This window comes from Malania oleifera, chromosome 5 (genome assembly GCF_029873635.1).
Source record: "Malania oleifera isolate guangnan ecotype guangnan chromosome 5, ASM2987363v1, whole genome shotgun sequence".
NCBI classification, from domain to species: domain Eukaryota; kingdom Viridiplantae; phylum Streptophyta; class Magnoliopsida; order Santalales; family Ximeniaceae; genus Malania; species Malania oleifera.
Window position 1 is genome coordinate 38,158,533 of NC_080421.1, and position 23,509 is coordinate 38,182,041.

At 35.2% G+C, this 23,509-nt stretch overlaps 1 protein-coding gene across 2 annotated transcripts in view; it reads right to left on the minus strand.

Moving 5' to 3' along the window:
* Positions 1-23,509, minus strand: part of LOC131156170 (mitochondrial import inner membrane translocase subunit TIM44-2-like) — a 47,756-nt gene that overhangs the window by 19,680 nt on the left and 4,567 nt on the right. Inside the window, exons 5-11 of one of the 2 annotated variants that reach the window (XM_058109633.1) lie at positions 20,584-20,628; positions 19,993-20,484; positions 19,818-19,886; positions 11,844-11,908; positions 11,588-11,656; positions 11,421-11,493; positions 11,169-11,273 (exon numbers count right to left, since the gene is read on the minus strand). In XM_058109633.1, coding sequence (XP_057965616.1) covers positions 11,169-11,273; positions 11,421-11,493; positions 11,588-11,656; positions 11,844-11,908; positions 19,818-19,886; positions 19,993-20,484; positions 20,584-20,628 — 918 coding nt within the window. The remainder of the gene's footprint in view (positions 1-11,168; positions 11,274-11,420; positions 11,494-11,587; positions 11,657-11,843; positions 11,909-19,817; positions 19,887-19,992; positions 20,485-20,583; positions 20,629-23,509) is intronic. The other variant, XM_058109634.1, reaches the window with a different exon arrangement.

Consider the following 23,509-nt stretch of genomic DNA (forward strand, 5'->3'; position numbering starts at 1 on the left):
ATATCCTAAAAATTTACCTCAAGTTACCCTTGCTGATGGATCCATTATTTCTATTATGGGGATAGGAACAATAAATCCTACTCCTTATCTCTCTTTCTTCTACTTTATACATTCCTAAATCTCCTTTCAAACTCATGTCAGTTAGTATTACAAAGTCACTAAATTGTTCTGTCACATTCTTTCCTAATTCAGTGGTTATTCAGGATTTGAAGATGAGAAAGACAATTGGCACAAGATGTGGCTTGTGGACCTTACTACTTTGAGTCACCTTCTCCACCCATTGCCTGCACAGTCGCAGCTACACCACTTCAAATCCATTGTCGCCTTGATCATCTGTCATTGGATAAGTTGAAATAGCTAGTTCCTACATTAAGTTTTGTATCTAATCTTGAGTGTGATTCTTGTCAAATGGGCAAGTATCATCTTGTTCCCTTTGCTTCCCAGGTTGACAAACGAGTGGTTAGTCCTTTCATGCTAGTCCATTCCAATATTTGGGGTCCTAGTCGTGTCACATCAAAATTGGGGTTTAGGTACTTTGTTACATTTGTTGATGACTACTCTAGGATGAGTTGGTTACATTTAATGAAAGATCTTTTTGAGTTTTTTGATATCTTTTGTGCCTTCCATTCCCAAATAAAGACTCAATTTGATATGCCAGTGATACTTCGTATTGATAATTTTAAGGAGTGCTTCAGTTCCCAGTTCAGTACTTATATGACTAGCTCTAGTATGATCCATCAATCCTCTTGTGCCCACACTCCACAACAAAATGGGGTTGCAGAGCGGAAAAACAAACATATTCTTTAAGTCACTCGTATATCAAATGATGTCACCAAAAGTTTTTGGAGTGTTGCTGTGCTCACAAGTCACAGCTTGCTCCCTCATCAATATTTGACATCTCTTGTCCTTGGGGGTAAAATCACATATTCAGTTATCTTCCCTCAGGCTCCTTTGTTCTCCCTTCCTCCTTGTATATTCAGTTTTGTGTCCTTTGTCCATCAATTAACTCCAGGAATGGATAAGTTGGATCCTCGTGTTATCAAATGTATCTTTTTGGGCTATTCCTATAATCAAAAAAGGATATAGATGTTATAGTCCTACTTTACATCGATTTTTTTTCTCTGCATATGATGTCACCTTCTTTGAGTCTACACCATAGTAGTTTGATTCCTTGTGTTCTGTCGACCTTAATGAGTCTCTTCCTCTATCTTGCCTTCTAGATCCAAACCTTGTATCTATGCCCAATCCTCCTACATCTTCATCCAGTTTGAGTCCTTCTCGTTGCTTGGATCATCCCAATTTGCAGGTATACACATGGCGACTGCGAGGGGAAGTGCCTCCTCTAGCATCAACTATTGTGCCTCTAGTTCCCTCACTGGATGATCTTATTTCCCAAAATGTTAATCCTCATATAGTTGTTTGAAAAGGTAAACGCACTTGTGCCCAACATCCAATCTCTATTTTGCTTGTTATGATTTCTTTTCACCCTCTTATTATTGTTTTTCTAGTACATTGTCTTCCGTTGCACTTCCAAAATCTATTTCTAAATCCCTATCCCATTCCGAGTGGAGGACAACAATGGTTGAACAAATGCGTGCACTACATGAAAATGATACTTGGGATTTGGTACCTCTTCCTCCTGATAAGTCTATGGTTGGTTGTCGTTGGGTATACACTATGAAAGTCAATCCTGATGGTTTTGTGGCTCGTTTGAAGGCCCGCCTTGTTGCTAAGGGGTTTACTCAAGTGTATGGTTTGGATTATTTAGAAACATTCTCTCTAGTCGCCAAACTTGCCTCAGTACGTCTGTTCATTTATTTAGCCACCACTTGTCATTGGCCTCTACATCATTTAGATGTGAAGAATGTTTTCCTACATAGCGATCTTCATAAGGAGGCATATAAGGATCAACCACCAGGGTTTATTGCTTAGGGTGAGTTAGGCTTAGTATGTTGACTTAAGAAATCATTGTATGTTTAAAACAATCTCCAAGGGCGTGGTATAGCCATTTCAATGTTGTAGTACTTGAGTTTGACCTTCATCAGTGTGCAGTAGATCATTTTGTTTTTTGTCGTCATACTCCATCTGGTAGGATTTTACTTATTGTGTATGTGGATGGCATTGTGATCACTGGTGATGATGATCGAGGCATCCAAGACCTAAAGCTTTTCCTATAGAGTAAGTTTCAAACCAAGGCCTTGAGACCATTGAAGTACTTCTTGGGTATAGAAGTATCGAGATCTCATATACGAACTGTATTGTCATAGAGAAAGTATGTTCTTGATCTTTTAGATGAGACAGTGTTGTTGGGATCCAAACCTATTGATACACCCATGTATCCCAATAGTAAGGTAGTGTTAGACATGGGTGATATGTTGCCTAACCCAGGCCGATGTATGAGACTTGTTGGAAAGTTGAATTATCTCAGTCACCCGACCAAATATATCCTTCACAACAAGTGTTATGAGTCAGTTTCTCAATTCCTCAAGAACAAGTCACTGGAATGCAGTAATTTGCACTTTGAGATACCTTAAAGGTGCACCCAGGAGAGGTCTCTTTTATCAAGATCAAGGTCACACTCAAATTCAGAGATATACAGATGTTGATTGGGTCGGGTCACCTTCCAACCAAAGATCCACAAGCAGGCATTGTATCTTTTTCGGTGTAATTTGGTGTCTTGGAAAAGTAAGAAACAAACTGTGGTAGCCAGGTCAAGTGCTGCGTCAGAATATAGGGCTATGGCGCACACTACATGTGAACTTGTTTGGCTGAAGAACATGTTGAAAGAACTAGGTTTCCACATTCTCAGCCTATGGAGTTGATGCGTGATAATCAAGCTGCTATTCATATTGCCTCCAACCCTATCTTCCATGAGCAGACAAAGCACATTGAAGTTGATTGTCATTTTATTCGAGAGAAACTTGTATAGAAGCTTATTACAACCACTCATGTGAAGTCTGAGTTTCAACTTGCTGATTTGTTTACTAAGCCTTGGGAGGTGCTTGTGTCAAATTCATTTGTAACAAGGTAGGAGCATATGATATATATGCTCCAGCTTCAGGGGGACTGTTAATGGTTATTTAGTCATTTAGCATCATTATTAATTGTCAAAGTTTGGTTTGTAATAAGTGTAAGTTAGTAAGGGTATTATGGACATTCCAATTGTACTTGACATATATTACAAATAGAAGGAGAGACCTATCATTGAGTTTAGGTCTTCCATTTTACCCAATTGTTCAATAGCCTCCTTTGTTTCACATTTGTTTAATTAATAAAAAAATAAACTACTTAATAAATAAACTAATAATATTAGTTCTTTTTTGAGTTTATTTTGTTGACTTATGTGAAACAATATTTAACGAACTTAAATAAATAAAATAAAATATTTTACAAATTAAATATAAAATTGAGCTCATTACCGAGCCTAATTGAGCTGCTCATGAGCTTAAACAAGCAGAGCCTAACTGTGTTCAAGCTCGAGTTGTTTATTAAACAAGCCTAAAAATTGAACTCGGGAATCACTTATTTTAGATAATAAATGAACCCAAACGAACTCTAATCAAGTCAAGCTCCATGAGCGGCTTGGTTTGCAGCCCTATTCTCAAGCATGGTATCATTGGGGTTGAAGATTTCCATAGAACCAGCAATTCTGTGTAGTATCAACTCAACCTTCATCTCCTTAATTCCCAAGAAACCAGGGGCTTGTAACATTAAAGTCTTTCGTCCAATCAACTTGGTTGGCAGTTTGTACAAAATCCTATCCAAAGTCCTTGCACGTAGGCTCAAAAGCACAATTTCAGAAGTTGTTAGAAAGCACTAGCATGCCTTCATTGCAGGTAGGCAAATCATGGATGCTGCTCTGATTGCCAAATGAAGTTGTGGACGCCTAAAAGAGTAGTGAGCTGGATATGGAGAAGGCTTTTGACCATGCAAACTAGATTTTTCTATGGTACATTCTCAGAAGAATGGTTCTTTGGGGAATCTAGGTGCAAATGGATCCATCAGTGTATCTCTACCCCATCTCTCTCAGTACTAGTTAATGAACGACCATATTGATTTCTTCAGATTGTCTCATGGTTTGAAACAAGGTTACCTCGTTTCTCCCCTTTTGTTTACCATGGTTGTGGAAGTTTAAGTGTTATGATAACTAATGCAAATGAAGGCAGCCTACCCAAGGGACTTAGCATCGGAAGGAACAATGACTCTACGAACATCACCCATCTCCTTTTTGCGGAGGACACTGTCATCTTTTGTAAGGATGAGCCTAAGGAAATTCTTAATCTTAGATGCATCCTCCTAAGTTTTGAAGTAATTTAAGGATTATAAATAACTTTGGGCAATAGCGTGAAAGCATTCCAATTGGGAGTTGTGATTGTGGTCCTTTGCTTGCAAGTCTCCTTGGTTGTAAGCTTGGAGCCTTCCTATTACCTACCTACCCCCCCACCCTGACGAGCCAAGTTCAGGAATAAAGGTATTAGGGATCCCATGGTGGGTAGGTTTGAAAAGAAACTCACTGATTGGAAAAAGAACTTCTTGTCAAAAGGCGATAGACTCACTCATTAAAAATACTCCATCCAATCTCCATATTTACGTACAGTTGCCAAGAGATTGGAGGGTATCCAAGGAAGATTCCTTTAGGAAAACACGGGTGAGGTCTTTAAATATCACCTTGTTAAATAGGGGTGGTTAAACAACATTTGCAAAAGGGCTGCTTTGGCCTTAGATCCCTCATTTATCTTTAATAAGGCCCTTTAAGGGAAATGGCTTTCGAGATACATGACAAAGATAAATCATTTCTAGAGGGATGTCATTGCTATCAAGTTTGATCTCCCATCATAATGGTTGAACCTCTGAAGATTCGAACAAAGCTCATGGTACAAGTGTTTGGACTAATATCGGAAGGGGATAGGGGAAATTCTTCTCTCTCGTCATCTTTTGTGTAGGGAATGGAGAGGATGTGTTCTTCTAGCATAATATCTAGTGCGGCAAATCCTAGTTCAGCTCCTCTTTCCCTTCCATCTTCATGCTAACTCACACAAAATGCCCTTATTAGCCAACACATGGAGTTCTAGTCAAGGGATTGTATGGGATATTCCCATGAATAGGAATGCTTTCAAGTAGGAGTTTGATACTTATAGATTTTTTTCAGCAATCATTATAAGTTTCAACGCCAAGCCAATTCCAATGAGCTGAAGCAGGCTTTGAGCAAGGATGGGAACTTCACAGTTAAATCTTTCTACAAACACCTTTGCTCCCCAGTAGAGAGCAATACCAATTTCCCTTGGAAAACAACAACTCCTACGAAGGTTGATTTTTTTTTAGATGGGAAGCTATTTTTAGAAAGATCCTTACTATTAAAGCTTGATATACATTGTTGGCCCACAATCCAATAGCTTAAGCTTTTAGGTAAAGTGGTACTTTAACATGAAATCAGAGCAGGTTACTAGAAGGTCCTAGGTTCTAGTCTCATTGCCTATGTTTAAATAAAAAATTAGTTGTTTCCTATAATAGATGTTCTCTCTCATGTACTTATCTCTCCACGTGCTATTGGGCTGCACGTGCAGGGGGGGTGTTAAAGCTTGATAAACATCGTTGGCCCACAACCTAATAGCTTAAGCTTTTAAGAAAAAGTGGAAATCTAAAACTTACCATGGGCAATCTTCAAAAAAATGGTTTCTCTTTTCAATAAATGCTTCCTATCTTATCCCGAAACCGGAGATACTAGAGGACTGCCCTTCACCCTACCCGAAGGAGAAAGAAAAAAGGGCGTGGACCCGTAAACTCCCAATCTCGCATCGGCTAGCAGGCCGACGGCACCAGCACCCCTGATACATAGCCTAGGAATATGCACTACTTTTCCCTCAGTTTCTTCCATGCCAGCTGTGTTTGTTATGCTAGGAGCAAGAGGAAGTGGTTGATCACATCCTTCTGCATTGTTCATGGACCAATAAATTGTGGAACTTAGACCCGTATAGAACATCCTAAAAAATAAGTACTTTTTCAAATAAGTACTTTTATAAGTACTTGTATCAATAAGCAGTGCTTGGTTTACAATTAAATGAGTACTTATTTTAAAAATTACTTTTTCAAACCACTTTTTTTTTAGGAAAATAAGTATTTTCTGCAAAAAGTACTTTTCTAGGAAAAGTATTTATCTGAATAAGTACTTATAACAAGTAATCCTAGACTGCTTTTACATGAGTACATTTTTAGATAAGCATTTTTTTTCCTAGAAAAGTACTTCTCCATAAGTCGTTCCAAATGATAAGCGGGTCACTGGGACTCGCTGCATGAACAGTTGAAGGTGCACTGTGGGCTTGAAAAAGGATCAGATCAAATAAGGAAATCTCTCCCATTTATTCCCCTTGCTATTTTTTGGGCAGTGTGAAGAGAAAGAAATAGAAGACCCTTTGAAGGAATTAGTTCTCCAATATAGGCTATTATGAACCATTGGATTGCTATGAGCGTATGATCCCTAGTTGGCATTCTGGGCTGGTTGGAAAGGACTCCTTTGTAACCCTTAATTTTCTTGATAATTTTCAGTAAGAGATGTTTCTCTCTTGTTGTTTAATTTGTACTTGGGTGGCATCCCCTTGATGCCTATTTTTAATAAAATCTCCCTTTGCTGATCAAAAACAAATAAAAAATAAACATAAAATTTCAAAAAAAAAAAAAGGTGATGGATGACATCTATTTATGGTCCTAGTGAATCAGCCATGAGGATGAATTAGTCTAGTTTGTGTTGTCCTTGGTGGTGTATGGGAAGGAATTTTAATGTCATTAAAACTTCTTCAAAAATATTAAGGGTATAAATGGTCACTAAAGAGGGATTTTGATTTTACTTTCATTAGAGATTTTCCTCTTTCTAATGAACAATTCACTGGGTCATCTTCAGGGGAGAGACTTGTTTCCACACACATTGATAGGTTTTCTTTACAGAACTAGGAGACTGTTCCCCATATCGTCCAGGAAATCCTGTTTAAGCCTATTCAGATCACTTCCCTGTTCTTAACAAAGCAAATCCAGTGAAGTAACGTACTACATCTTGATATGAAAAAATGTTAACGCATCACACTTTCCTTAGTAGCATGCAAAATTGATGGATGGAGTGTCAAGAGCAGAGTCAAAAAGGTTCTAACCTCATTAAGAATCTGGGGTTTGTTAAAGAAGAAATATTAAAGTTCGAAATAAGGGTATTTTATGGAGAATTTAAGAGGAGGAAAACTGGAATTTTGAATCAGATAGCCAATACTGCTAGATGGAGGATAGTTGTCCACCTGGTGATGAAGAGTGAGTTATAAGGATTAATTTCAATGATGAATTGAAGGAGGTTTTTATGGAGGATGTAAGCTGGAGGTACAAATTCTTGACTCAAATGGGCTGGAGCGGACGAGTGCAATATTTGTTCGTTTCATACAGTTGTCATTGGCAGGAGAAGTTTTATTCGGTAATGGAATTTAGTTTCAGGAGTAATAGTTCAAGATCAAAGATTAATTCTAGACGGAATTTTAGTACTTCACAAGTTGTTGGACATATAGGAGGTTTAGGTGAGGCCTCTGATTGATTGTTTAGACTGGAGTCCAACATAAAAGGAGAAAGTCCAGTGGTTAGAGTGACCTTTCTGATATGGAGGAGGGGTTTCACGCCTTCAAAAGCTGGAACCTGGAAGAGGTCATGTCAGTCATATTAGTGCTTACACCTACAAGTATTCCTCTTTTATGTCACTTTCAAGGTTATCTCTTGGGGGCCAGGCGCAATACAAAGTTTAGAGAAACTGACAAGGGATCTTTTATGGTCAAGTAATAGTGATGGTAGAAAGGATCAATTGATCAGCTGGGATGTGATAAGGTCTAAGGGGGATCTGAGCCAGGGGAAAATGGTGTCTAAAAATTCCCCAGTGGGAAATGGTTGCAGAGATTTTTTTTTGGAAACAAAATTCCTGCAACACACTCACAAGGCTCACAATAAAAATAAGACCAATAGGGACATCCATTTGCACTTTTCTCCATACGCAAGTAAGCAACTGGCCTTTAATTGTATCAAGCTACAGGCCCTTCTTTTGAGATGTAAGCTACAGGCTATGAGACACTGTCACACTAGAGTAGGTTGATACCTACCCATGCAAGCCCCTGGAAGTTTATCTTTCAGGTTTCACATCTTTTCATTCCACTTGTTCACTATATAGTTGGAGATGGTGTGTTTGTACATTTTGGGAGAGCATTTGAGGTGAGAATGTTACTTTGTTCTATATGCCTTTTTCTCCTCTTTATAAACTTTCACATGCACATGATGTGCCAATTTCATCATTTATCCTATGAAAGGGAGTTCTTCCCCATGCATTTTTCATTTCTTTCAAAATTTCAATGAGAAGGAAATTGATGAGCTTGCCAGTTCAACTGATGTGCTCTTGGGTTTCGTTCCCCATTCTGCAGGGGATGTTAATAATTTGAAAATTCTGGAAACTTCTCTAGTACGTTCTTTTTGTTGCAGTTTCTTAGATCCTCAATCCTTTCTTTCTGTTGGACAATGTAATTTTGGAAGTTAAAATTTCTCTAGAAAATAAAGACATTCACTGGGACCTGGAACTTAAGACTTCATTTGGATAAAAAATTATTTGCAAGAGAAAAGTGAAGGGGGGAAAAAAAGCTATAAGAAAGAAATCAACTTTCCATTGTATTTTCTATCCTTTTCAAATAATCTATTAAACTCTATTAAATATAAATTTACTCAAACATAATTGAAATTCAATTAAAAAAAAATCAAAGGTTAATAGCACTTAAAATTTTATAAAAAAAATTGTTTATTGGTTTCCTGGATTTTTATTTTCTATTTCATTTTCCTTGATAAGCAAACAAGAAAATCTATATTTCATTCCTATTTGCATCTCATCTCCTTCAATATTTAAGTTCCAGGCAAAGCCTAAGGGAATTAGTGCAAATAGTTAGTTGCTGGTGAGAAGGCCAAGAGCTCTATGTGGACATTGTGTGTGATGGGTCTAGCATCCAATGAAACAAGTGATGATGTGCTTCTTCATTGCAATATGGCTACACGACTTCATGGAAGCTTTTTTATATTTTTTATGATATGTGCATGAGGCCACCAAGCGTGAGTGATTTTAGACAGGTGAAATGTTGGGTTGTGCTAAGGATAAGCAAAGGAAGGTGTTACATCAATGTGCTTGGTTTGTTGTCCTGTAGATTGTGGAAAAAGAGGAATCGTAGAATCTTTAAAGACTGAGATATGCCAGGTTGCTTGGTTTCTGATAGTTGTCTTCATAGCTTGTGTTCAAGCTATGGCTTTTAAAATTTTACTGGCTATTTTCACAGGAATGCAGGATCTTGGGACATCAGGTGACCCATTGTAAAGCCCATGCCAACAATGCCCACATTTGATTATCTGACTCCCAAGGGCATGTAAAAGTAAGAGATCAAATGACCCTCAATAATTCGGTCATATGACAGAACAGCCCATATATACATATCATATTTATGTTATATTTATTATATTATATTGCAATATAATAGTACTTAAAATATTTTTACATTATTGTATTCAAAAAATGATATAATAGTACATTTTACTTTATAAAGCTAAATTTCACATTTGAATTCCAAGGAAATTTTATATTTTAGTTGAAATTTTCAATAAGTTTTGCTAAAATTTCAAGATTTTGATAAATTTTAGATGATTCGTTGAAATTTCGATGGAAATTATGTAAAGACAAATTGATCACCATTTCGATTTCAGGGGTGACGGAAAGCAGAAATTTCGGTGGAAATTTTGACAATTTTGGTGGAAATTTAAGACCATGTTTATAATATCATATTATCAGTTATCACACACAGTATTAAAGTTGAAAATAGGAAGCAATATTCTCATTATATTATAATAATATAATATAAAGCTATATTATGATATAACATAGGCTTGTAGCATTGCAATGTTTCATTTTCTATCATATTTATAAAAAGACATGGTAATGTATTTCACATTATGATAAATTATTATAACGCACCATAATACATCTTCCAATGATAACTTTTTATAATATTGAAAATAAATAAAGTAATATTTTAATTTTTTATAACTAGTATAATAGTATTATAGTATTATAATATCATGTGATTGTTAGATTGTGATCGAATATTAAATTATATATTGCTTTATATTGTAAATATAACATTTTAGGGAGTGATTATTTATGATGGTTGAAAATTTTTAACAGGTTATTGTGCAGAAGATATGACTATTTATATCATATATTATTATGTGCCATCATTATGGATTATTTCGGTAATCATAATGAAATAAGTGGCAGGATTTTTATGCTGAACTAAACACAAACATTAAGAATTTTATGTAGGTTCCCAGGTACCTATATAATTCAAACCAAACATAAATATTCCCATGGCATGCGTCTTATTGTTTGGCATATCCCTTTGCATCTCCCAACAGGACATGTAAGATGCCATGAACAAAATGACCCTTTAGGGAACTTCTTTGAGTGATTTACAAAGAGATTGAGAGAGCAGCACTTGATGTAATTTTTCTTCTCAACCCAACCATAATGGTGTTACACTCAATTCAACTCATGGCAATTGCATCTCCAATCTTGCCCCTGCAACACCTCAATATAGCATGGGATCCTTGTGCACAACTATGTGCTGTCGTGTTGCATTATTGGAGGACTTCTTTTTCCCCTTGTCTACTAAAAAAATATGCTATTTAAGTCCAGGATGTATTGTCATTTAACACAACAAATTCTTCACTTGATGACTCAAATGTGATAATCAATTAATTTCTAACAAGCAAAACCTGATGAGATATGAAGAGAATAAAAAAGAGATGACCTCATGGTTCAAGAGGGCAAAATTGAAATTTTATACAACTCACAGATTAACACATGCCATATTTTTATATCATAGTTAATGTTAGAAACGTACACCATACTACCATAAAAAAGTTCCCCTACACATAACATAGACAATTGTGTTGGAACTTACTTCACATACTCGAGAAATATCAACAAATATAAGTGAATAAGATAGCAAAGAAAATGAGAAATCTGCTACATAATGAATCCCATCTTTTCAAAGAAAAAACAAGGAAATATTGAAGTCTTAGGGCAACAGAAGGAAGATAGAGATTGAGAACACTATATATCTTACCTTGTTGTCGAAGAAGACACCTTGGCTTTTAGAAGCCCGGTGTTCTAATTTACACCGTTCAATCACTTCAGGACAGCAATACTTATTCAAAGTTTCAATATCTCCCTATAGAAAGTAAAATATCCATCATTCTTATGAGATCAAGAAATTCCAACAGCCCTCATCTAAGCCACCATTGAAAATAACATTTAGAAGAGGAAATAGAACCAAATGGACAAAACTTTCAGAGTCTAGAGTTAACTCAAGACTTACCTTAATATAAGCATTAAGAACTGGTTTCACCACTTCTTGAACTTCAGCTACAAACTCTGGTAATGAGAATGATCTAGACAACACAAAAATGAGCAAAATATTATAAAATAATATAATAAGTTTAAATGAATAATCTGAAAATAACACCAAAGGGCATAACATCATACGGATCTCGACGCCGTATTTCCTTGAATGATAGTGCAGCATGTGTTTCTCCAAAAACGCTTTCATTAATACTGTAAAATAGAGGGTTGACATATTAACAAGAAACAGTGCGTAAGAAGTTCTAAGCTACATTATTATTATTATTACATTTTTGAAAATGCAAAACTATTGGAATGTTGTTTTCTGGTGAAAGGCCCCTTGGGGGGGTGATTAGAGGATAGAGAGGCAGGTGGGGAGTAGAGAGATTAAGCAACATACTCCTGAATTTTGTGAACAACAGGATTATCACTTGTCTCCCACCTTTCCCGCATGTCCTCTGCAAGCTGCATCCAACCCAAGGACAGTAGTTAAATCAAACAAAATAACAAGAAAGAATTGCACAATTATTAAAATTTTATTCTAATTTTTTGAAAATTACTGAAAACAGAAACATCGCATAATCACAAATTAGGTGTTATTACAATAAAGATAACCAGCACTATGTTTTTAAAATAAAGTTTGAAATCCAAAAAAATAACAATTACAACTTAATTTAGAAAGTCTTAAAATTAAATCTCATTATGTCATTACTCACCATCACAATACTCTTATTGATCTACTTATCTCTAAACCCTCCTTTCTCAAGAGAGATATATTCATTGATCTTTGTTGCAAGGGGAAACCATTTTAGATGGCTTTTTCCAATCTTTTATCTAAGTTATGTCACCTTGAGCTTCTCACAGATGCCCTTGTTCCTTGACACTCATCAAAACTAACACTCGCCATCCTTTTTTTTATAAACAAAGAAAGTAATTGGATAGAGAGAAGAAGAGCACAACAAGAAAAAAGAAGGAAAACGCCAGCCATTTCAAGTGTCAATCTTTCATTGACTAATATTTCATGATTACTCAGCATTTAACACTGCATGGGCCAGCTACCCCAACCTCAATCAAAAAATCCAAAAGCCTGACTATCTTCTGATAGACTATTACTATAGAACTTTTATAACGTTCCGAAAATCCAAAACATGTGTGCGCATACCCAGAGAGAGAGAGAGGAAACAAATTTGGAACATAAGTTTGGGATTTCATAACCTAGATAGTAGGAGGCATACGGACTCAGCTTGAGCCAGTTTAAGAGAATTCCCAAACAACCAAATTCAGTAAGAATTTTGGAGAAGACCAGAAAAGAAACTTTTTGGTTTATTTAGGAATATTTTTCAATAGGATTAATAGGAAGATGTTGCAATACCTTTATAGATCATTAGCTTGTATTAGGGTTAGTAGTAGTTGATTATGGGATTTCTCTTACTTAAATAACTGTAGCCAAGTCTAGTCTGAAATATATGACGCCCCTTCTGGAACTTATTTATTCTAAGATGTGGTATTAGTAAAATTTCTGCTTTGTCTAATTCTATCTTGAGTTCTTAGGAATCCTTTCTTAGGCTGTAAATCAATATATTAGAAATTAGAAGTTTATAATCAGCTTGTTAGAAGTTTATAGACTTCCAATTTTAGAATAAATTGAAGTATACAATGCAAATCAGCCTGTTAGAGTCTATAAACTTTATATCCTGAAGGAACTTGAACACGAGGTGGTTTCCACATTGATTACAATTACTTTTACAAAGTGTTGACCAGTTGTAAGTTTATAACATCTAAAAATAAGATACCTTGCACCAGTAAAAAATTTCAGTTTTTTGTTTTGTGAGGCATTGTTGTCGGGTTCTTCTAGTGAATTCTCTTATACTACCATGTTCTCAAATTAATGCACAATAAGCTTCTCTTCAATCCTATCAGCCTGGTGGAAACCAAATGTAGAAGTTTATAACCAACTTTGTAGTCCTAGAGTTGAATAAAGTTACAAGGAAAGTGGTTGGGCTGTATTAGAATAGCATTGTGGAAGGTACACAGATTCTTGATTCCACTTTAGCAGCCAATGCGGTGATTGAGTAAAAAGGGATGACAGTGGCTCTCCGCAAACTGGATATGGAGAAGGCTTTCAACCATGTTTGCTGGAATTAGTTCTCCATTTGATAGAAAGGATGGTCATTGGAGATTGATGGTACTACTTCTACCCACTTATTTGGTATTTTAGTAAGTGTCTGAGGAATCGCAATTTTGATTCCTTTCCAACGTTTGATATTCTTCAACATAATGTAATGAAAATGTCATTTTTCAAAAACACCCTTAACATACAATTATTTAACTTCCTAAATTTCAAATATATGACTTAAACTCAACATTATTTATTGTTTAATTTTTTGCATTTTTTAGATCATAATATTTTTTACATTTTTAATAATAATAAATATGCTCGTTTGGACTTTCTTGTTATTTTTCAAAAGTAAACAAAAATAAGAATAATAAACTACTATTATTTTTATTGTTGTTGTTACTTTATTATTATGATTACTGTTATTGTTTGTCTCTACGTTATTTTTATTTTTATTTTTAAATAATAGTTACTATTTAGTGCAATTATTATTATTTTTATTGTTGTTATTCTTTTTTATAGAAGAAGAAGATAATTATTAAAAAGAGAGAGAGAGAGAGAGAGAAAAAGGACAAAATAAGGACGACGAGGAATCCTCTCCAACCAGCTACAAAAAGCTATAAAAAACTAAAGACAAGGAAAGAACCAGCATATGAACAGCAAAAAAAAATTACAAACAAAAGACCACTACAAAAGCGCTGCCTTCCAGTCTCTAATGAGGTCAGACAACGGAAGACCCCTAAAGAAACCCAAGGAGTGCACCCACAACGAGGCAAGGGAAGACGCTCTAACCCACAAAAGTCGTGAGGAGGTTGATCGACTTCTGAAAATTCTTGCATTTCTTTCTATCCAAAAGTCCAAAGGATAGAAAAAAATGGCTGCTCATCATAAAGCTCTCCTGTTCTTTCCAAAGCCCCTTGAAGCTAACCTGAAGCAAGTCCCTCAACTTTCGCAGAGCCGCCCACTCTTTTCCAGCCATAGAGAAAAGGCCATTCCAAAGCTGCAATACCACCTTGCAATGCACAAAGAGATGGGCATTGGACTCACTGTTTTCACAACACATGAAACACATATTATTTTATTTCATTATTTTTTATAATACTTTATTATCCTTATGATAATAATTATTATTTGTGGTTGTTATTTTTTTATAATAATAATGAACAATACTGCTGTAATTATTTTTATTCTTATCACTGTTGTTCTTAATTTTATTATTTTTATAATGATTATTATTATTTTTTAATTATGTGTTGCTGCTTGATTATTATATTATATTGTTTTTATAATAATCATAGTTATTATTTTAATAACTGTTATTATTCTTATTTTTCCATTACTATTCTTATAATAATTATTATTATTTCTACTATAATAATTATTATTTTTTAATAACAATAATTATTATCATCATTGTCAGCAATTGTACAATTAAGAGAAGATCAACCTTTGTTTTTTTAGAATTTATTATGTAATGAGAACTATAATTGTCTTTAAAAAAATGAGTTAGGAATGGAATTTTGATTCCTGCCTATATGAGAAGGAACAACCATTCCATTGAACAGGGGAATCACCATTCCTACTGCCCTCATTCATACAAAACCCAACATGAAAATGGAAATTAGAGTCAAATTTTTTATTTCATTACAGCCCTAATTCCACAAACCAAATGAGGGGTAAGGGATTTGGAAAAATATTTCCCCTCCCAACATATCCCTTCTAATCAATGGAGACGTGGCTCTCCAAGTCTTTCAAGAGGTTTAAGACAGGGAGACCCACTTTCCCCTTCACTGTTCGCTTTGTTTATGGAACCTCTTAGCAAAATGGTGACCAAGACTGGAGGTAGGATTTTTGGTTAATTCAGTTAATTAATTTGAAATGTTTTGCCAGTTTGATAGAAATTTTATGGATTGTAGAATTTTTGTTATTGGTTCAGTTAACAGAAATTTTAACCTGAATTAACTAAATTATTTTAATTAATTATTATTTTCTATAAACCCAAATTAGCATCCCAACCTTTCACCTGCAAGCCAAATTTACTTCTAGTAACTATGTACCACATGGAGTTCACCACTAAGGGAAACCACCATAACCGTTCAACCAAAAAACTCATGATTTTAATCACCAATTATCCAAGACCCAAGGCCCCCTCCTCATTAAACTGGTAAACCACCTTCCAACTGACCAAATCATCCTCCATCTCTCCCCCACCCCCAGCTAAAGAAATCCCTCATAATTTTCCATCTTAGTAGCTACCCCAACTGATACTTAACATGGATAAATAGTACAAAGGAATAGTAAAGAAACGCCGGAATAAGGGTGATACGACCACCTAGAGAAACAAAAGCACCTTTTTACACCCATCCAAGTGCCTAGCCACCTCAGCCACCTTAAGGAACTCCTAAATAAGTTAAAAACCACTCTAAAACACCTCACCCAGCTAACAAAGTCAATTCCTACTCCCTAGGTGAACTAACATTAATAGCCCCAATCCCACTTGCCAAATTAATTCCTAAACCAATAATCAGCTCAAAATCTGAACACTGGTAAGATATTCAAAAAATATCCTCTATGATCATCACTCTTTTAAATAAGTCCCTTCTTGGGAAGTGGATTTTAGTTTTATGATTGAGAAGAGGCATCTTTGGAGAAAAATTGTCGCTGCTAGACCTGGGTTGGAGTGGAATGAGTGGACTAATTGTCTATCAAGAAGTATACCGTATATATGCAACATACAAGTAAAGAAAGAAGGAAAGCCCTGTCTCTAATTTCACTTAACATTTTTTGGATCGTGTGGAGGGAAAGAAATAGAAGACCTTCGAAGGATCAGCTACGTCACCTTTTATGATCAAAGACTGATGGACTGCCACTCAAATGAGTTGGTGCAATGGCTTGTAGATGATAGACGCTGATACAATTCTCTACTTTTTTGACACCTTGTATCACTGGTGATTTTTTCTTGTGACACTGCCTGTACATGGGTGGCACCCCTTGTTTCCCTTCAATGAATTCTCTTCGGAATCTGGAAATATATATATATATATATATATATATATACACCAGTGTTTAGAGCTCTTCAATGCGAGCGTACAGCAGGTAAAAGAATCGCATTGCTCAATTTACGACTTCATTGTACATCCTATAAACAAGATTAACCAGAGATTAATACATCTAGCTGATGCCCATTCATTTTTTAAATCCACCACATAACCTCACAAAAGACCCAATCATAAACTTTTCCTAAATCGCAAATATTTTACGAACTGGACATTTTCTTCAAAAAAAATTTCTATGTACAATTAAGGCAGTAACTCCAAAGATTGATCTACCCAGCAGCAAACCTGATTTTCCAATGCCTAACTACGAGTCTATGAGTGTCAATTTTTGGCCCCAGACACATTTTAAAACCCATACAGTAGTACAATAATAGCGCAGCCTCAAGTATCACCTTTGCCTTTATTTAAAGATACTACAATATTTCTAATCTCTACCATTTTAGTAATGCATAATTTTCAAATAATAAATTTAATAAGAGATATGAGACTACATTATTATCATCATACACCAGTAAGACTACCAAACCTCAAAAAGAATATCATTGAGCAGCAGCTGCAGCCCACAATATATAAAGAAAGAGACAACAAAAGCTTCAGGAATCAGTACCAACCAATCATATACTTTAACTAGCAGTATAGTTTGGGTTGTTAGAATATTAAATTCTTTTCCATATTCAAGATAGATGTGAAAATTGATGGAAACAGCACACTGATTTTATTTACAAAGTAGTCTCCTAAACTTTGGGTGGGGGAGAAGCTACATATTGCTGCTGCTGTAAGCTGTTTTCTTCCTTCTGATTGCTGTTAACAGTTTTTCCCTCGTGTTTTATTTTTTCCTCTTTATTTTTGGGGTGCAGAGATACAGTTGAGGGTTTCTTCATTGTGTTCTTTACTTCTTTAGGCCAGCCATTTTGTGGCCATGTTTTATTGATTCTTCTAAGTTTCCCAGTTAAGAAGGGTGTCCCTCCTTGTGTGGTCCTTTTGCAGCTTTGCTGCTTCAGTTTGTTGTGCTACTTATATCTAATAAAGTTTCACTCACTCACCAAAAATCTGAAATAAAAACATTATTATTATCACCAAATAATTTTCAAAATACAAGCAATCCTAATTTATTCATCAAGAAAGAAGGCAAGATATGATGGAAATGCATCCATGTTACACAAAAACTAAAGATTTTAGGCAATGTTAGGAAGTGTGCTAGTTCTTAAAAACTACTATAAAATTTATAATGCATATTCGATAAGGTGTGAGCAAGAAAAGCACATGTTTACACTAGAAAAGAATCCATAACTTAAGATTATTCACGAATCTGAAATCATGAAGCAGCCACTCATAAGTTGTAACCTCACCTACCTTTCCCCACTTGGCACATTTAAGTTTCCATCCAAAATTCCATTAAACATATCCATTCATGATTCTTCAATTATCATTTAATGTTCATAGGTTTATATAAGTACATTTACATGCAATAATTACATCAATTCTGTCTTCATCTAACACGATTTAGTTATTTTCCCATCATTTTTTTTATAAACAAAGAATTTAATTGAAAGAACAAAAACACATGGATGGAAACCCATCCACCAATCCAACAAGAAGCAAATCAAATAAAATAAGAGGGAAAAAAAATGAGAAATGAACAAGACACCAATAGCTTCCGAACCACAACCATCGCACTCGCTTAAGATTGATGACTCCATCTTCCCTAAGCATTGATCACCAAGGTGTCATTGAAATTGCTATTGACGAACCTGATCTCATGAGTCATGAGTCAAAAATTCTTTTCTTAAATCAACCAAGATTATCTACCCAACCAATCTACCATTTCTAGTCAAAACCTCCAGGTTAAACCAACTGCTGAACAGCTCCTCAAAAGATCAGCATATTGTGGCTTATGCAATAACTTATAAAACATCTGCCCACCCACATTCCTCCTCAAAGTTCCATCCTTTTTTATCTCCACCAGATAACTACAACCACAATCTTTGCACTTCAGATGATAACTGTTCCAGTTTTCTCTGTTACTATCTGAAATTTTGCTACTTGAGTCACCACCCACTTCAAAATTTCTGAAGATATGCCACCAACTGGAAACTTTATCCCCATTCAAAATTCGCAGAATACCACTTGCTCCAAGAGTCTTTCCAACAAAGTAAAACCACCAAATTTATTTGTCATAGGGTCTATAAACACCCCTTATAAAATGTAACAAAAGAATGTTTTTTACCAGAAAACCGAGTAACACAAAAGCACTAATTTTCTGCCACCAAATAAATCAAATTTGAAATTTTCTTCAGCTGTAAATGACTAAAAGCGCAAATCATTAATCGGAAAAACTGAATTACATTAATCAGTTTCAGTGATTTCCCTCCGCATTGTTACCATTGAATTTTAGTGATAACCATTGAAAAAGAAAGAGAAAAAAACCCCAACCTGTGAGATTCAAAGCAGCCTAACTTAGGGTGCAAAAGTAGTTGATCCAGCCTCGTCATCGAGAGAGCCATGATACACCAGAGAGGGAGAGAGAGAGAGAGAGTGTCTGTGTGTGTGTGTGTGTGTTGTTGTTGTTGTTGTAAACTTTCACTATCTAATACTATATCTTTGCCTATATAATGTTCTTATTCTTCCTCCTTCCTTATGAAATACTAACAGAAAAAAATTATATTGATTTTAAATCTTAATTAGAAACTTGCATACATTTTGCTCTATAACAAGTTGCTGACCAAAGCATTGTTCCTTTGGGAATTGCATCCATATCACAAGGGATTGAGTAATTCTTTCTCATTTCTCAGCACAACCATGCGAAAACTGGCTTGCTGCTGCCAAAAAAGTTCCACAAAAGCCTTGAAAAGTAACAATTTTTTTCATAATATGGCTATCAATGTATGAGCACACAATGATAGGCTTCACATTGACATTAACATTTTGTAAACAAAAAAATAAATAAATAAATAAAGTTCAATAAAGATAAATCAGTTAACGGTGTATTACTAATGCATTTCAACTGCATTTTTGGTTATATGAAAATGATACAATATGCCCTGAGATTTTACATATATTTATCTTTTCCTACTCAAATGAGTTCTAAAAGATAGGCCAGTGCTAACTAATGCCCTGCATAAATTAGAAGAGCTAACACGATGACATGACCTTCAAGTGACAGAAATAGGAAAGGTAAACAAATAGCATTTCATAGATATACCTCCTGACTCTTTGTCACAACTGGCTCACTTAACCCACTGATATGCTTGTACAAAGGATGACCTTGCATCTAAAAAGGGGAACTCCAAATCAGGTGACAGGCAAGGCAAGGCAAGGAAAAATGTCAGAATAAGAATTTTGTAACATTTCATGAATAGTATCAAGGATTAATGTACCTTTTCCTTGAACGCTTCCCACTTCTTACTCCATCGAGATTGTTTTGAGGGCACAATAACAACATCAGTTCTTGTACTCCTTTCACCTGTTGATGAGGATGAAGCTGCATGCTTCATCCGCTTCCTCTTACTTGGGTTACCACTCAACTCATCCTTTACAATGTCCATACCCTTCTTTGCTAAATCAACGGCTTTTGCTTCTTTTATTTTCTGGAAGGTCATAGAGACCTTTGGAGAAACAGAAGCTACGGCTGACTTAAATTTTCCAAATAATGTTTCTGCGGAATCACTGGGCGCAGATTGCTGTTGCTTTTCTTCTTGAGATTGCTGCTGCTTTTCTTCTTGAGATTGCTGCTGCTTTTCTTCTCTAGATTGCTGCTGCTTTTCTTCTCTAGATGTTTCCTTCCTTGAATCATTTCCATCAGCTTCAAATTTACCTGAAGCAGTGGATCCTGAAGATTCTTGCTTCCCAACCCCAAGAGTCTCTTTGACCTAATTATCAAAACAAAACTAAAATGATTATTACGCTTTAAGTAGTTCAATAGCAGCAGCAATTATTTGTTTATTTGATTAGCAGGGAGCCAAGGGCACCTCCTCAGTGGCAGCTGAAATCTTCTCCTTCACATTGGCAGAAACCTACACTCAACAAAATTACTTGAGAAATTATGAAAAGCAAACATAATTTGGCAGTGAATACCATTTTTCCATGAAAAAATAGAGCCTCACAAAAATAGTTCCTTCAATAATTGCCATATTTAAAGACAGATCTAACCGGATTTTCCCAGAATAGATTATCATAGAAGACATCTGCCTTCTAACAAGTAAGAAAAGCTAGATAGAATCTCGCACAAACTGGAAAATTCTCGTTCTTAACAACTAAATCTGAGAGCCTTACATTACCATTACAAAGAATTTCAATATCTTCTTTCTTCTGCAAATAAAGAAGAGGTATTCAAATGAATAATCAAGGGGCCTATAGTAACAAATTATGTTTTAAAAATATCATAAACTAAAATCTTAAAGTAGACTAAACCAGATACATTATCACACTTTTTTTTCCTCAACTTCACATAATACAATGCTGGGAAGGCTACACATTTTGTGTGAGTGGGCATATCAAGAGTGGGGAAAGATCAAAGGTGTATGTGGAAAGTATCAGTTGGAGGTTAATATCCATCAAAAACTAAATTTCAAATATACTCACACCCCCAACCTTTTATTTTCCATTAGAGCTGGTAAAATCCAGTTCAAACCCACTATGTGCTTTGTCCATCACTTTTTGATTTGGCCCCTAAGCAGAGTCATAAATAACCAGCATCAAACCAGAACAGGTTAAGTTTGACAATCGACCTTGTTCTTAGCTTTTTTGGGGGGGGAGGAAGATCTACTCCTTTTTTTCAACAGATGGTGAATTCACATACCAAGGCAGTGCCACTCAAGTACAAAGGAACGAAAAAGTATCACCTGTATGACAAAACTTCCAAAATAAGAAAGTCACAAACCATTAAAGAAGCTAGTTAAAAAACTAAGCCATCATGTGTAAGACAAATCTGTTCCTTCAAAGTCTCTTCTATTTCTCTCCCTCCACACTACCCAAACAATGGTTAAAAGGGTAAAAGGTAAAGCCTTTTTTCTGTTTACACCAGATTGGATACCTTTCCATAATTCCATGCCCACATTTCCTTCTCCAGCTGTAACCCATGTTTGGCCAACCAGAGAGCAAAACCCCACTGGTTTTTCATCCCAAGAGTAGATTCAGCTGCTTCTTTACAGGGAAAAATTGGTTAACCAGGGTTTTCCCACTCTTTTGCAAATTATTAATGGCTAAAACTTTGCCCAGAGTTGCAAGAAGAAAAGGGTCAAAAGGCAACTTCCATCAAGGCCACACATATGGCTCTCTTAAATCTTTAGACACCTGAGATGATCGGTGCCATATTTGCAGCAATAATTTTCTCCAAAGAAGATATCTATCCATCATGAACTTCCAAAGCCATTTTCCGACAAGACCTTTGCTAAAGAAGGTAAAGTAATTTTTGGGATTTGATCCCCAAACCACTCAGTTGAACTCATTGTTTGACATATCCCCAATTGACCATTTGATATCTGAAGTCCTCTTGGGTGTTGCCCCAAAGAACCTTTTTAAATGTTTTCAAGTCTTTTGGCAACCAAATCTAGGATGTGGAGGGTCATTGAGTACACTAGGAGATTTAAGAGAGTACTCATAATAAGGGTGAGTCATCAACCCAAGAGATTTGAGAGAGTACTCTTAAAAAGGGTGAGCCATCCACACATAGAAAGATACTAGTGCTCCCAGCAACAATAGGCTCCCAAACAACTTTGTACTTGATTTTGGCAGCTTGAGGAAGCCCTAAGCAGCTCAATAAAGATGCTGTCAATTTGAATTTCAACCCAGACACTTCTTCAAAGCAAAAAAGAATGCACCTAAGATTAAGAATTGGCTAGCTCTACCCTATAGAAGATATGGCCCGCTAACAGGGAACGAGAGAGTGCCATTTCCGTTCCATTTCTCCCCACCTTAAGTCCATTTCAAGAGCCCTTCTCTGGTAGCTTTGGTTAGAAGCAAATATAGAATTTCCAGCACCAAGGTGAAAAAGAATTGGAACTGGAGTCTCCCGCTGCAAACCTCAAGATGAGTGAAAATCCCCAAAGGATGTCCTTTGATAAAAATCAAGTAGGTTAGGGTAGTGATAAATAGCCAAATCCATTTGCACCATAAGTTTCCAAAACCCATCCTTTCCAATACATAGAGTATAAGATCCCAACAAACATGATTAAAAGCCTTCTCCATGTCAAGCTTGCACACAATTCCTTATCTCCTTCTTTGACTTGGGTCATTGGGTACTACCACAAAAGCATTTTCGCGCTGCCCAATAACTGTGTTGAACGATTTATTTGAATCTCATTACTAGTACCTTGGAGATTAACTTATAGATGCTTCCTCCAAAATCATTTGGAACCACTTATATAAAAGTGCTTTTCAGAAAAAGTGCTAAATTTAATAATTGTTGATAATTAGTACTGAATTGGAAAAGTGCTAGAAGTAGGGCTGAATTGGAAAAGTGCTTAAAGTTATAAGTGGCGTTTAGTTGTGTTTAAAATAAGTGTATTTGGATACTTTTATTAGTGTACTATATGATTATTTTTAAATATATTTTAAATTAAAAAAATTATTATTTTAAAATTAAATATTTTATTAATAATTATTTTAATTATTTATAATTAAAATTTAAATATTTTCTATTAAAAAATAATATAATATTATTATTTTTATTAATAATTATAAGATTATTATTTTAATTAATAATAATCTTTTTATTAATGTATATTTATAACATATTACTATCATATTAAATTATGATAAAAAACAATATTATTAATTAAATTTAAATTTTTAATTCATTTAAGGTTAATTTAAAGCAATAAATAGTTCTTGTTTAATCCAAAGTTGAATTATAATAGCTCATATGTATTTTTAAATAAATTTTAAATAAAAATA